Source organism: Lynx canadensis, chromosome D2 (assembly GCF_007474595.2).
Source record: "Lynx canadensis isolate LIC74 chromosome D2, mLynCan4.pri.v2, whole genome shotgun sequence".
NCBI lineage: Eukaryota > Metazoa > Chordata > Mammalia > Carnivora > Felidae > Lynx > Lynx canadensis.
In genome coordinates this window covers 30178021-30192264 of record NC_044313.2, presented here as the reverse complement: position 1 = coordinate 30192264, position 14244 = coordinate 30178021, and the positions used below count along the sequence as shown (strand labels likewise).

The window sequence follows — 14244 nt, the reverse complement described above, 5'->3', positions numbered from 1 at the left end:
ACACAAACCTCTGAGTGGGAGCCGGGAAGGAGTCGAGACAGAGCAGGGTGCAAAGGGGCCAGACTGCTGGGCACCAAGGACAGCCCAGGAGCCCAGGCACGTTTGGCTTGAACCACCACCACCAGCATTTATTGAGCACCTGCCACGTGTCTGGCAGCCCTCACGGCCACCCTGAGAGGTAGGGGCTATCGGTGGAGGAAACCTGCCCAGGGTCATAGGGAGGAAGAGGCACAACGTGAATCGCAGCCCGGCTAGGGCGGCACCTTTCATCTGGAGAAGGAAATGGCTTCCTGAGGGAGCTCTTTCTCCACTCCAACAACATGAGGAGGCATCTTCAGACACCTGCAGGCACTGGGGACTTCCTGTCTCCTGGGCATAGATGGAGAGGCAGCTCTGAAAGCAGCCGACCCAGTTCTAACCTCGCAGCCACTACTGTTTTAAGGAGACCAAGGGACCCTCTCTGGCCTCCCTCCTCCTCCAGAGACAAGGATTTGGGGGTTTGTTACTTGGAGGGGAGACTAGTCTAAGGGGTTTAAGAGACCCCGGGGACTGTGCTATCCCTAGGTGAGTGCTATACGAGGGGACCAGGATACACACAGACCGCGCCGGAGCACTGTGCCCTGGCCTAGAGCAAGGGGACGCGGGAGGTTTCCCACAGGCGCCGGGCCAGCTCGCCAGCCTGCTGCACCAGCACGTCTGTGGGGATGACCGACAGGTGGAGGGCCAGCAGCTCGTGGCACTTGACAGCCTCAGCGGGATGGCCCTTGCTATAGTAGCGCAGGAGCTTCCTGGAAGAAGACGGGGGACAGGATTCAGGTACGAGGCCGCGGCAGCCCTCCCAGAACCAGGGGTCTCTCCCAGCACGGCACAGGCACTGCCACCTCGCGAGGCCCCAGCACCTGGCTGGCAAAGCCTTCCCGCCCCTTGCTGACCTAACCACAGGAGGATCAGCCCCAGACTGCACGGGCCACCCCCTGGGGTTCTCCGTGTGGGTCTGGTGATGGCAGTGTCCAAGCTAAGGGATGCCACAGAGCCAGCGGGGAAGCCCTAGGGCCCCAGCGCGGATGCCGGCAGATGCTGCCGAGAGTGTGGGAACCAGGAGACGGGCAGAAACCTGGGTGTGCTCCGCGCCCACCCCTCTCTCACTGAACACGGGGCTGGGCAGGAAGGAGCTTCTAGGGGGGCATTCCTGAAGGAGGAGCTGCTCCTCTATGGGGGAGTGGCACTTATCTGGGCACCCACTCTTCCCAACAGTCTTGTAAACTGGGGTCACCTGTAGTAGTCTCCTCCCAGCACGCCGATGGAGGCCGAGTCATCCGAGAGGACGGGCACTTCTATTATCTGGAGTTTGTACCCCTGAGGAGGAGAAACGTCTTGAATGGGAGGTGGAGGTACGGTGGAAAGAACATGGGCACGAGTCAGACACCATGTTCAAGGATTGGCTCAGCCCTGCTTGGTGAGTGCTTGCTGTTTGGACCTCTTTTTGCATCATTTTCTCATCTGTGCAGTAGGAATAACAGTAACCGCCCAGTGAACACTGGAGGTGACGTATATAAAGTTTCGAGTGTCCTGCCTGGTCCACGTGTGGTAGCCCTCACTTCCATCAATGGGAGCACCTGGGTCAGTGGCCAGCATGGGTTCAGGAAGGCTGCCAGGAAGGCGACCCAAGGAGGTGTCATGCAGGGTCTAGAAGGACAACACATTATCAAAAGGCCCAACTCCCTGTTTTGGAAGTGACAGAAATCTCCAGGGTAGGATGAGGAGGAGAAGGAAATTAAGACCTGCTGGGCAGCTTGTGTCCCAGTCCTGGTCACGGGGTTCCTTCCAATGCCCACGTGGGCACTGTGGGGCCCATCGTGTGGGTGAGGTGCCCTTGGCGTATTAAGTGGCTGCCCAAGACGGCACAGGTGCAGGCAGCCCCCACAGCCAGCTCTGTCCCCCACACTTCTGCTTCAGTCTGTCACTCTGTCATGCCAGCCACACACACGAAGCCCTGTCTCCCCCTAGAAACCCAGGTAAAGGTTGTACACACATCCTGGGCACCGAGTGCAAAGAGGAGCCTGCAGGTCAGGAGAGCCGAGTCTGGGCTCTGGCTTCATCATCTATGATCCTGGTGGCTCTGGCCACGGAGTTTAATCTCCAGGCATCAGTGTCTCGATCTGTAAAATGGGGCCAGTGATACTCGCCCCCAACCATGGCCCATGGGAGGATGTGAGGTTGCCAGAAGAGTGGTGAGGGACCCAGTAAGCACCCTACATTCCGGAAAGCACTGGCCATCGCTCTCAGGCCAGAAGGAATGGCCCGTACAGAGCTGGAACACAAAACAAAGAGAAACAGGAAAGAGAAGAGAGAGCAAGAGAGAGACACCAAGCTCCCATGACCTGTGCTTACACTGTTGAAACAGTGAGTCTAGAGAGAGAAATACGGGAATAGGAGGCCACACTGTCATCTTCACCTCGGGCAGGTTGCTTCACTGCTTTGAACCTCAGTTTATCCGCCTTTACCCTGGGAATGACAGTGTGCCATGCTTCGTTAAGAGCGGCTGTCAGCTGATCACCAGACCCCGAGCAGCCTTCTCAAAGGGCACACACCCATTCGTCCACGTGTTACCTGGACGCTGCCTTGCCTGATGGCCTGAGCTTTTCAGACGGCTGGTGGAGGGGTCACAAGGCGCACATGAAAGTGGGACCTCTGATATCTGGGTCCCAAAGGCTGTGCTTACCTGTCAGTCCCACTAGGGACAAGAATTGATGAAGAGACAGAGGGACTGAACAGAGAGCAAAAGAAGAGTATCAGAGTCAGCAGAGAGAAGAGCATTTCAGGATGGCTGGCCCCAGGCCTGGCCACACCCACCATCTCGTTCTCAAACCACAGGAAGTAGGAGCAGCAGAAGTCCCCCTCTCGGAAGAGCAGCGTGGTGTAGCCCTTCTGCAGGTATCTGCGGGCCAGCCGGATCAGAGACCAGACCTGGGGAAACAGGGAAAGTGCTCGAAGCTGCCCTGCCCACCATGGCCTGCGGGGCCAGCCCCCTCCCCACAGTGGGGCTAGGGCTCACTCAGGCTCTTGCCTCTGGAAGAAAAGCACTCAGAGAAGGAGCTCTCGGTAGGCCAGCGGCTGCTCCTTCTCCCCCTTTTCCTTAGTGTCAGGGCGTGACCTGGGTCAGAGCAGGAGCTCAGAAATAAATTATTGGATGGATGGACTAGGACGGATTACCCCTCCAAACACTGTGACAATAAAATATACATAAAAACACGTGAAGTAACTTTACACCGAAGCCATCCGTTAGTAAACTGATCACCAGACCCCGAAAATCGCCCAAGGGCATTGTTAAGTTAGTAGAACAGGAAATGAAGGTGTGGCCACCCATTCCCCCCCCCTCCCCATCCCCTCCAGGGCCTGCAACTCTGGCATAGGTTCTGTGCCAGGAAGGTGCTGGTGAACTGCTGGAACACACTGAGTACCCTGAGTCAGGCATGTCCTCTGCTTCAGGGGTGAAGTCCCAACTAGGGTTCACCAAGGAGTTCGACAGAAACACAGTAACCAGGTGCTCATATAGGTTACATCCCCCGGGCGATATTCTCTTGCCTCATTCAAGGACTTCCTAATGTTGCCTGTGAACTGCCCACGGGAGGGCAGCCTGGACAGCCTGGGTCCCCCATTTCCCAGGGCTGCAAAAGGCCTGATGAGCTCTCTCACCAAAAAGCTTAGCGGAAGGTGTACATGATTCACTGCAAGCCAGACCACAATGTCATGTCTAATTACATCTGCAAACAAATACATGGATTTGCTATATTTTTCAGGAAAGCAATTTGACAACAGGTATCAATAACCTTAAAAACATTCCTCCCATTTGCCTTAATAATTCCATTTCTGGGAATCCATATTGAGAAAAGAATCAGAGATGAGGACAAAGATGGACGCACAAAGGTGTGCACTGCAGAATTATTTATGACCACGAAAGCCTGGAAACAATCTAAATGCTCAACGTTGGGGAAATGGCTAAGGAAATTATGTTACGTTCACATGATGGACTACTGTGGACTTGTTAAAAATCATGTTTATAAAGAATTAATGACATGAGGAAATGCATCAGATGGAAAGTGAAGTGAAAATGTGGGTAAACACACTGCATACACAGAATATGCAATTATAACCAAGGACAAGGAGCTGCACAGAAAAACAGTGAAAAGAAATGCGGCGAGAGAACTCCAACAACTTCCAGAAAGATGGGTGAAGAGGATGGTACCAGCAAATGCTCAATGAATTGTATCATTTGTGCCACGTACTGTGCTAAACAGTCAACATGCAGCATCTCACGCATCTGTAATCTCTGCAACTCCAGGACGTCAATAGTATCACTAGCCTTTTACAGATGAGGACACAGAACCTCAGACTAAGTAATACCTCAGCCCCACAGCCAGGGAAAGGCAGAGCCGGCACAGGCCTTCCGATGCCCTCTTTACTTTAACCATTGGCATATACTTTCTTTAGACAACTCTAATATATGTTTATATACTATGCTACATGCTATATACATAGTATATAAATATACCTATACTAGTTTGCTATGAAATAGTCAGTTAAGGAGAATGAATACAGGACCCCCCAGGGAATGGTTCTTCAGTACAAACCACCTCCTGTTAAATCCTGTATCCAAACTGACTGACCTTGTGTCTCGTCCTCCCACGTGAGTTAATTCAGCAAATACTTACTGGAATTTATTTAAGCCAAGCACAATGTTAAGTCCTGGTCATTTCCCCCTTTGAACCCTCTGCCCAGATGTGCTTATGCAGCATATAAGAAGACACCCAGGAAGGTGCCCACGTGGCCCCGAGGGCCAGGGGCCCTAGAGTGACAAAGACCGGCTGCTAGCCTTAGGAAGCCACGGGCAGCTGGGGGCAGATGCTGACAGAAGAGTACGGTACCGGTTAAGGGGGGCGGGGTGCGCTTGGGGCCTCATGGGAGCCCCAAGGGTGGGGCATCAGTCCTTCCTGAGCAGGGAGCAGGCCGCACATCATGTCCAACAGGGGTGAAGAGTACCCGGGCCGGGCAATGCTTACCTTGGTTCTGATGAAGGCGGCCAGCGGTCCCCTGCCCAGTTCTGATGAAGTCCTTTTACTACTGCTGAGGGAAGGGGCCACCATCTGGCCGGTCGTGCGGTCCACATAGATGAAATGCACCAAGCCTGGGAAGTCTTCTAGGTAGGTGAAGGTCAGAGTTAAGGTGCTCATAAAGCCAGGGACCAGGGAAGGTGCTACTCTGTCCTCCACCTAGGATTCTAGCAAGGCTAAGCAGTGGAGTCAGGAGACCAGGCCCGCCAAGCCCTCCTCTCCCCACAGGTTGCCCTGTCAGTCAACCCCTGGTGTCCCTGTTTTCCTGGATCTCTTTACCTCTGAACTCCCCAGCGCTGAGAAATTCTAAGATGCAAATAAAATGGATCCCTTGATACTAGCACACTTAACACAGGGAATTCTGGACCTAAGAGCAATAGGGTATTGTTTGTATTTTATCATTTTCATGAGGGATGAGTTTAAATCTTACATATGGTGAGGCTGGTGTGAGAGCAGAGTTACCTAGCTAATGAATGAGCCTAGCTGACTACCCAACCCAAACACCTCGGCGTGGTTTTGTTCATCTCTCCACACATCACCTGTGAAGCTGGAAGGTTCCCACTGGAGAGGGGAACAGCCAACATGGCAGGGTGGTGGCTGCTGGCTAACGAGGGCCTCAGTCATCCCTTTCACCCGCATACCACAGGCAAGAGTCTTGGGAGATTGAAGGCCTGACACTTTAGAGATCTTAATACAGGAAAGACTCCTTATATAAAGTTCCAGGGAAAATTAGTATTTGATAAAACTAGTGTTCCAGAATAAAAGGGTCAAACAGGTCTTGCAGATGGTTTTTTAAACAGGGATAAACATATTCGGTGCAGGCCTCCTCAGAGCCTTCATGTCCCACTGTGTACTGCGACTTCTAAGGAAGACGTGGCCTCTCAAACCTCCCTGACCCCAGGACCCCTGCCCGCCTGCAACACCTGTTACCACTCCGCTGGCTGGACGTCAACATAAACGCTCTCTGAAGCTAAGAAGCAACTGTGGGACAGCAGAGGTTTGTGAAGTTTCAGCCTTGGAGTGTTCCTACGGACAAGACACCCATGACAACATCTCCTATCATTTTTCTTTGAAGAAGCTGAGGCGGTGGAACGTATACACTCCTTCCAGAAAGCCAGCAGTCCTTCAGAGTGGCAGGTGGTGGGGACAGGCAGACGTGAGGGGCTTCTTGGGGCTCAGGCATCAGGATATGACACCATGGTGATGTTCCTCCTGCTCTTCACCAACAAAAAGTCCTTCCAGTCCGTCAGCTTTTCTCTGCCGAGGAAGCAGGGGAGGCAGGGTGTGGTGCGGGGCCCCAGCTCCCACTCTGGTGACCCAGGCGCCACACCCACACTTACTGCATGAGTGTCTGCACCTGGTCCTGCAGCTGCTGGGGCAGACGCGGGCCTCCCCGGCCCGGGGCCGCGGACAGGAAGCTGAGACGGTAGACGGCGCAAAGCTGCCGCTTTACCTTCCCACACGCCTGAAGCAGCCTGGACACCGAGAGAGGAGAGCATGACAGCACGAAGGGCCCTGGAGGGTGGGCCGTTGCAGGTGTGCCGAGGACACACACCTAGGACCGCCCTTCATCCCAGGAGTCGCCCCTGCTCCTGATGGGCAACAGATAGCTGCTGAAGCACACCCTTGCCTTCAGAGGGACAGGGCAGCTCCCCGGTTTTCCGCCAATGTGGTGCCTGTGTACTTGGGTTGAAGCTTCTAGAATCTCCCCCCCCCCCCCCGCCTCTATGGTTTTTTTTTTTCTATCGAGAAATGAGGGAAGTGCGCCCTTCAGTGCTGGAGCTGGGCACGATGCTGAGCCTCTGTCCCACGTTAAGTTCTCCAGGCTCTCGCCTCCACCTGTAACTCCTCTGCTTCCCAGCCTCCCTCCAGCGTCTAGGACCGGACTCCACTGTCCTGAAGCCCCCTCGGCCCTCATAAGCACCTTCCTGAGCATTCTCTGCCTCTTGGCCTGGAGGAAACCGTCCCTCTGTCCACACGACTCCCCCCATCCTCAGAGGCCCCCACTCACTCCCAGGACGATCCGGGTTCGCTCCTGGAGAAGGCCTTGCTCTTGAACTCCAGCCAGGTGCTCTGTAGGAGGACAGAAGACAGATCAGCTTCCTGATGATGTCCCCACAGTGCGGTCCAGGGGAGACTCTTGCGATGTTGAGCTCTGAGAGGGACCCACGCTCCCTGACTGCTCTGTATTTAGGCTCAGAGCACATCTGCCTTCACACAGTCAAAGCTGGCTCTCCACCAGGTCCCCCCCAGCTCTCTGCACCCCTAACACACCATTCTATTCACTCAGCAGGCACTTCTTTAAAGAGCAGTATCTGTGTGGCAGGCACCGGGCTCACTGCTTAGCTGGTACAGACATGTAAAGTAATACTCTCAGAGTGACAGGTGAGTGCACCAAAGAGGAGTGGACACAGGGCAGACGCTGGGGTGCTGAGGTGGGTGAGCTCCTCAAAGGGGGACTCTGCATTCTAACCCAGTGCTGTGATGGCCCGCAGCATGGCGAGATGCTGGGCAGACTCCTCAGAGGTACCTGGGTCTGCCTGGGTCTCGGCTCCACTCACTTGCTCGGCCTCCTCTGATCCTTCTTCTCATTTCAGACCCACGTGCACTGCAGCCACAGCGCATCTCAGGTCCTCAGACGGACCCAAGCACCACCAGCTGTGTCCCCTGGGTGGTCTATCCCTCCTGAACTTCCTCTAGGCTCCCGGCATAGCCTGTGCTGTTGCTGCTGCTTACTTAGCATTGTTAGACCTCATCTCTGACCTGGGCTCTAAGCCTCCTCCCCCGCCCCGCCTAGGGTGGTAGGCTGTGTCCTGCATTTCCATGTGACCTGACACAATGGGAGGAGTGCCACGGGCAGGCGGCCAGCCCTCACGCAGTCCTAAGGCCAGGCTCTGGTCCCACCAGCTGAGTAATCTCGGCCAAACCATCATCTAGGTGAGCTCCATTCTCCTCTATACCATGGGAATTACAATTCGTGTTGTGCCAAACTCACCTGAAAATGCTCTGAAAATGCTGCTGTTAAGTTTCTGCTATCATTTCGTACTGGGGGAAACAAGGGTTACACACCTACGGTGGGGCAGGGCCAAGGCCTAGAGGCTCCTGAAGGCCCTGCCTCCTCTCCCGGAGGCCGGCATGTCTGGGAATCAGGTCTCACCTGAATCTCTTGCCCCCCACGATTCTTGACAAACTTGTCCATCCTCTGGCGCAGGTCCCCCATGAGGGGGTGGGACCGCAGGGTGCTCCCGGCCTCCTGCCCCTCCTTCAGCTTCTTCTCCAGGAGGGAAAACCCGTCCAGCAGCTGGTACAGGACCAGGGCCAGGGGGGTGTTGGGGCACTAAGGGAAGGAGCACAGGGCAGGATGAACGGGGCAGCCTGTGGGGAAGGCGCCCAGGCTGGGGCATTGCCGAAGCATGTGGGGGTTGCTCATGCCTTGGTCAGGAGCACCATGTTGATGCCAGGCCACAGGGGCAGGCAGTACATGGTGTGGGGCACCATAGGGCAATAGCTCTCTTTCACGCTGGCATCCAGGAAAATCCTTCTGGGGCTGGAAGGGACCGGGGAGTGAGGGACCAGGGTCTGGAGGGTGTCTTCAGCGATCTGTGGAGAAAAGAGCCATCGGTGGGGGAGCCGCCTGGCCTCTGCTTCACATACCTACCCATGGTTGCCCATTCTCTGTGCTCCCTGTGAACCATGGGGATAAATATATCAGCTCCAAGAAATCCAGTTCTTAAAAGTCCCCGAGCTCTGTCACAGCAGCCCCAGCGGCTCCAGGGCTGCTACTATTTGTCTCCCTGTTTCTTCTGAGCCTTGCTGCCCAGAGTCAGGTCTGGAGGGCAGGCAGGGGCCATGGGCAACAGGATCTGGGGAAGGTGGTAGAAGAGACACTGAAAAGGCAGGAAACATGGGGGTGGGGGGAGCTCCCTCCCAAGCCTTCACTTGGACAAAAGCATTTCAATAACGCTGTTATTCTACCCACCCTCAGAGCATCGGTCGGCCAGTACCATGGAGGAAAATTGAGGCATAGATGGGCTAAATGAGCCGGACCCCAGCCTTACTGAGTAAGAAAGCCTCTGGTGGGGAAAAAGCAGAACATTGAGATCAGCAGAGATGCCACAAGTCGTTGTCTATCAGGATGGCACAGCAGTCCTAGCTAGAACAGCAAAATAACTGGAGACAGCACACCAGCTGTGCCGCCGCTCTGCTAAATAAGGAGCACGGGCACGTGACCGACTTCTTGTTTTTAAGTTTATTTATCTTGAGAGAGAGAGAGAGAGAATGGGGGAGGGGCAGAGAAAGAGAGGTGGGAGAAAGAGAATCCCAAGTAGGCTCCGCACTGTCAGCGCAGAGCCTGACATGGGGCTCGAGCTCACAAACCGTGAGATCACGACCTGAGCCGAAGTCGGATGCTTAACCGACTGAGCCATCCAGGCACCCTGGCATATGATGGACTCTTAAACAATCCTTAAAAACCAGTGCTAAGTAAATGGAAAAACGTTTAAGGAAAAAAGTGTAATGAAGTACATTAGGATTCAGATTTGGTAAATGAAAAAAAAATATGCAGTGTGTAAGTACACATACATATGTGATTGCACGTATATAAAATCATAGGGAAGATTAGAAGGGAAACACCCCCAAATCATAATAGTACTTAACATCTGGGAGAGGATTCAGAGTGCTTTTTTACTCTTTCCATACTTTTGTATTTCCCAATTTTTCTACAGTAAGTATATTTACTATCTAATTTTAAAAAAGTATTAAAACTTAAGCTGGACTTTCACTCCCAACAAGTGTGAGGAAGGTGGAATTTCTCAGGAGCTGAGGTCACCCTTCACCCAGCACCTGCCTGGCCCCTGCCTCTGGGATGAGCTCTGTCCACCCGCCCCCACCCCTGCCCCAGGAAAAACTCACCTGGACCTGGGGAGCACCGGTGGGTGGGGTGCCCCCATCCAGCCAGACAGTGCTGCCTACAGGACATAGGTAATAACATAACATGAATAACAGGAAAATGTGAATAATGGCCCAGCAGCATGTCAGGAGGGGAGGATGGGGCGGAGTACCTGGCAGGGACAAGAGCACTTAGTATGGGCCGGAGCAGCATGGCCCTGCTCAAGGGACCCCAAACCGGAAATGCAGGGTGAATTCTGCAGTCTCAGGGCTAAAGCAGCCTGGGGAAGAGAAAGCTCATCCCAGGGCCGGCTGCTGGGTCCAAGCTCCTGAGGATGGACCTGGCAATGGCGCCAGGTGTGTTCCTCAGCAACCCCCCTCCCAACGTGGGCCCCTTAATCCCCTCCTCCACTCCACCCTCCAGCCTCCTTCAGGTCTCTATCACAGCACCTCTTCACCAGGAGGCGGCAGTCACATTTCCCCAGTTACTCAGTTGGCAAACTCAGAGCACCTACTATGTGTAGGGAAATGAGCTGGATTTCCTTTGCCAGCCTAGCTCACAGAAACTTACTGAACCCACTACCTATCTGAAATATTACATGTTGGTAATAACATCCTTCTCCCTTATACTTCATTGCAAATAACGGTCATCTATAATCATGTTTCTCTAGGGAAGCCTGTTTGCATGTTTTCAAACACCTGATTTACAAATGAATGAGTACAACTCAAGCCATTTGTAAGCGGTGAGTTCCAAGCACTTTGAAATGGCATTATTTACAGCTCTGAGGCATAAAGTCTAACCACTGAGAAAGAGGCCAGGAGGAGGATTGTGATGAATGAGGGAAGGGAGCAGCAAGAAGAAAGGAGCTTCCATGATCACCCCAAAGCAGTGTTTCTCAATGTGCTCTGGGCTCATGGAGAGCTCAGAGAGCTGAGGGTAGCTAAGGACCCTCAGAAATGTGCAAGCCTATAGGAGGTGGTGCATGACCTCAGGGGTCCCAGGCTCCCTGGAGCCCATCCAAGGACTTAAAGTTAAGAACATCTAACCCACTGGTTTTCAACTGTGGCTGCACATGAGACCTTTTAAAAGTCTTGATGCCCAGGCCACATTCCAGACCAATTAAGTCAGAATCTCTGGCACAGGCAGGCCCAGCTTCAGCAGTTTTTAAAGATCCCTAGGTGAGCAAGCCCCCTGTGCAGCAGGGCTGAAAACCACTGTTCTAACTTAAATCTGTGCATAGTACTGGTTCCCACTCTGATGCTCACTGGCTTCTTGGGGGAAATTTCTAGAAGTATTCACACCTGGGGCCCAGTCTGTGGACTATATAGCTTAACTGGCCTGGCTGAAGCTGCCTGCATGATTCTAATGTGCAGCCAATGTTGAAAACTGGTGGCTTAAGGGTACCACACAGTAAATTCCGTTCAAAACTCAGTCCCTGAGAAGTTTCTTCTCCTGAAATCATGGCTTTTTTCTATCAGGTGAAATGAACCATATGATCCTTCCTTTTCCCCTAAGAAATTCACAGATAAATGTGAGCCCATTCAGAGGGACTATAACAGTACAGATTTTGGCTTATCTGTTTTTTCTAAGCAATGTTGTCAATTTTTTTTTTGTTAGCAACATTTTGAATGTATATATTTTTTTATTGTTTACCCACCCAAATCCTCTGGAAAAAACAGCAAAGTACAGAAATGTTTCTATTTATAATTTAAGTCATTATACTTGAAATCAAATGATTGTTAATTTTAGTTACTTATTAATTGATTACAAGAAAATAAAGGCAGAGAATATACCTTATGGTAAATAAATTTTTAAATGAAATCAATTTGTCACAAAAAGCTTTAGGACTCATTTGAAGGGCCATCCTTGAATTCATGCCAGAGCCAGGGGGGCAGGGGTTGGTGGACAGAGCAGGACCCACAGGAAGCATCAGGCTCTAGGAATCTCTGCACCTGCCCCTGTGCCCTCACAAGGTGATGCCAAGGGGCCCCTCCCCCCTCCCCTCCTCCTCCTCCTCCCTGGGCCTCACCTGAGCTCTGTTCTCCAGGGGAAGGAGCTGGTGTGAAGTACTCCTCAGGGAGGGAGAAGCTGTCTGTGTCCTGCGTGGGGGGGCGGGGGGGGTGGGGAGGCAAGAGGGTGTCTTGGGCTGACAGCCAGGAGACCCTCCCACAGGCGGCTCAACCCCAGCCCCTCTCCCCTCCGCAGGGTGGGTCCACCACACACGGTTGCTGCAGAACTCCTCCTGGTGGGGGCTGCAGAACCAGGGCTGCAGGCCTGCTGCATGGGGATGTTCTGGCTGCTCCGGGGCCTCCGTGGACAAGGCTGCCATAGTCAAGGAAGACCTAGTTAGAGCGTGTCTGACCAGCTCCTCCCCACAGAGCCCAACACCTCAGAGCACAGCCTCTAACCCTCTGTGCCTCCCACAACAAGGCAGCCACGGGCGAGCTCACTTTCCACAGAGGTTTCAACTCTAGGTAGCCTGATCTGTCTCCAGACTACAGAAATTACAGAAATTCCAACACACTGACAATCAAACCACCACCACTGAGGATAATGGGGATGGCAGCAAGCGAAGGTGCTGGCTAGCACTTACCAGACGCCCCAGGCACTGCTGGGCTCTAGGTAAACTGTCCCCTTCACTCCTCCAAACCCTGTCCCACTGCACAGATGAGGGACACGAGGCTTAGAGCGGCAAGCACTCCAAAAATCTGCACTTTTCACCGACTAAACTGCATTCTAGAATTCCTGTTACATCTGAAAGCAGCAGAAGTCGAGCCCAACCCCAGGACGAGTACTGTGACCCTGAACTACGGCCTCCCTAGATTGCCTGCCCAGCGTGCTCCAGAGGGGGGGTTTTGGAGCTGCCCAGGGAGCTGGTCTAAGACCTGAGGGTCGTCATCCTCCACTGTGCTCTCACTGGGGTAGAGGTCCTGAACCAGGAGAACGAGGGCGAGGAGGTCGGCTGGCCGCAGGGAGCTGGCACTGTGGCTGCAGAGAGAACAGGAAGCTGTCAGCACGTGCCTGGGGCACGGGGCAGTGGTGCATGGGGCAGGGCATCGTAGCGTGGTTCCTGACCTCAAGGAGTTTGGGAACATGTCAGCTGACCGCATCCTTCTTGGAGAAAGGCAAGGTGCAGATAAAACTAACCAATTCATTAATTCTAAAAATAAAACTTGGTTGTGTTAAAGAAGAAAAACTACCAACGAGAAATCACCAGGGACCAGTAACAGCATGTCAGGAAGTTCTAAAATTCAGATTTGGAGACAGTGTTCCAGAAAGACATAATTCAGAGAAGGGAATGAGCTGAGAGGGGTCACAAAGTGAAGAGTCTGGGGAGGCTTCATGGAAGAGATGGGTCTTGAAGGTCTTCTTGGCTGGGGAGGTGGTGCTTTTCAGGTAGAGGAATAAGGGGCAAGGAGGAGGGGCTGGGGGGCCTCTGGGTCACTGCCTGCTGGGACCAGGGCTCACCTGGAGTAGAAAGCCAGCAGCTTGGAGTGCACGAGCAGGAAGGCATGCAGGGCCTCCTCGCCGGCCCTCTCGGGGCTGGAGTTGACAGCGTGGATGACGTGCCGCTCCAGGGCCTCTATGCACAGCTCACAGAGCTGAGGGTGAATCAGCCGCTCCACAGCCTGGCCATGGGTGAGAAGGGAAAGGAAACCATGTCACCGACCACTCTCTCCTGCTCCAGGTCCTGGCTGGTGGGTACATTCGCTCACTCCATGCTGAGTGCGTGCTCTGTGACAGACACTTGGGAACGGGGAGACTCAGACCAGCACAGTCCCTGCCTTCCTGCAGTTTATGGTCTGGTCACTAGACTCCAGTGGATGAGACAGATAATATGCAAGGAAACAGACAAGATTAAAGCCAATTCTAATAAGTGCTGTGTAGGAAACACACGGTAATGAACAGCAGAGACCTACTTGGGTAGGGTATTTAAGGAAAATGTCCCTGCAGAAGGGACCTTTAAATTGCTATCTAAAGAACAAGAAATCCTATCAGAGAGAGTGGAGGGGGAGAATGCTGCAAGCTGAGAACAGAGCATATGCAAAGGCCCTGAGGTGGGGAGACAGTTTGGAACAGTGCTGTCCAACCAATATATAAGGCAAGCCCTATGCATAATTTAATATTTCCTAGTAATCTACATTAAAAAAGTAAAAAGAAACCGGTGAAATTAATATTAGTAATTTATCGTGCCATTTCAACATATAAAAGCATTATTAATGGGGCATTTGATGCTCTTTTTTT

At 53.0% G+C, this 14244-nt stretch overlaps 1 protein-coding gene across 8 annotated transcripts in view; it reads right to left on the bottom strand.

The window, feature by feature from the left end:
• Positions 1–14244, bottom strand: part of HPS1 (HPS1 biogenesis of lysosomal organelles complex 3 subunit 1) — a 32867-nt gene that overhangs the window by 8031 nt on the left and 10592 nt on the right. For 4 of the 8 annotated variants that reach the window (XM_030335632.1, XM_030335638.1, XM_030335634.1 and 1 more), the window contains exons 7-20: positions 13468–13628; positions 12885–12987; positions 12223–12321; positions 12029–12098; positions 10023–10078; positions 8544–8711; positions 8269–8448; positions 7123–7184; positions 6452–6586; positions 6303–6368; positions 5061–5205; positions 2854–2967; positions 1274–1356; positions 102–788 (exon numbers count right to left, since the gene is read on the bottom strand). In XM_030335632.1, coding sequence (XP_030191492.1) covers positions 626–788; positions 1274–1356; positions 2854–2967; positions 5061–5205; positions 6303–6368; positions 6452–6586; positions 7123–7184; positions 8269–8448; positions 8544–8711; positions 10023–10078; positions 12029–12098; positions 12223–12321; positions 12885–12987; positions 13468–13628 — 1605 coding nt within the window. In that variant the 3' untranslated portion in view covers positions 102–625. Of the gene's footprint in view, positions 1–101; positions 789–1273; positions 1357–2853; positions 2968–5060; positions 5206–6302; positions 6369–6451; positions 6587–7122; positions 7185–8268; positions 8449–8543; positions 8712–10022; positions 10079–12028; positions 12099–12222; positions 12322–12884; positions 12988–13467; positions 13629–14244 lie in introns of those variants that run through there. The other 4 variants (XM_030335635.1, XM_030335637.1, XM_030335636.1 and 1 more) reach the window with 2 other exon arrangements.